The sequence below is a fragment of the Pteropus alecto genome, unplaced genomic scaffold (assembly GCF_000325575.1).
Source record: "Pteropus alecto unplaced genomic scaffold, ASM32557v1 scaffold1314, whole genome shotgun sequence".
Taxonomy (NCBI): Eukaryota; Metazoa; Chordata; class Mammalia; order Chiroptera; family Pteropodidae; genus Pteropus; species Pteropus alecto.
Window position 1 is genome coordinate 46405 of NW_006435824.1, and position 684 is coordinate 47088.

The window sequence follows — 684 nt, forward strand, 5'->3', positions numbered from 1 at the left end:
ACATTCTTCAATTTAGGAATATTTTCTTCAACTGTCTCCTTGATTATATTTTCCATAATTATTAATTTTAGAAGTTCATTTCCCCCCCTATTTTTGATAGTTGGATATCCCTGATACCTTTTTATTCGTTTATAAGTCTTCTGTTGATGTGTGTAGTTATTTTATCAGCATTTAAAATTTGATGTTCCAATTCACTTTTATGCATCTATTCTAATTGTTAACCCATAATAAATGACATTATCCTTAAATTCATTTTACATTAAATGTATGCCTTTTTGGTATTTTGCTTTCCCTTTTTCAGTTATCTGGATTCAACAGTGGTCTGAAAATATTAAAATTCTAGAAATAAACAGTTCATAAGATTGAAATTGCTTGTGTTCTGAGTAGTGTGGTGAAATCTAATACTGTTCCTCCTTCTCCCTTCTGTACCCAAATCATCCCTTTGTCCACGCTGCATACACTACTGGCCCATTAGCCACTAATTAGCCTTGGTTATCAGATTGGCTGTCCAGGTATTGCAGTGGTTGTGTTCAAGTAACCCTTATTTTATTTAATAATGGCTCCAAACATAAGAGTAGTGGTGCTGACAATTTGAAAATGCCAAAGAGAAGCCATGAATTGTTTCTTTTAAGTGAAAAGTACGCATGTATAGGAGAAAACATAGTATACATAGGGTTTATTACT

The 684-nt window shown here is 32.5% G+C and overlaps 1 protein-coding gene across 1 annotated transcript in view; it reads right to left on the reverse strand.

Moving 5' to 3' along the window:
* Positions 1-301: 301 nt before the first annotated feature.
* Positions 302-684, reverse strand: part of LOC102897182 (olfactory receptor 6C2) — a 1807-nt gene continuing 1424 nt past the window's right edge. The window contains exon 2 of the mRNA XM_006911599.1: positions 302-322. Coding sequence (XP_006911661.1) covers positions 302-322 — 21 coding nt within the window. The remainder of the gene's footprint in view (positions 323-684) is intronic.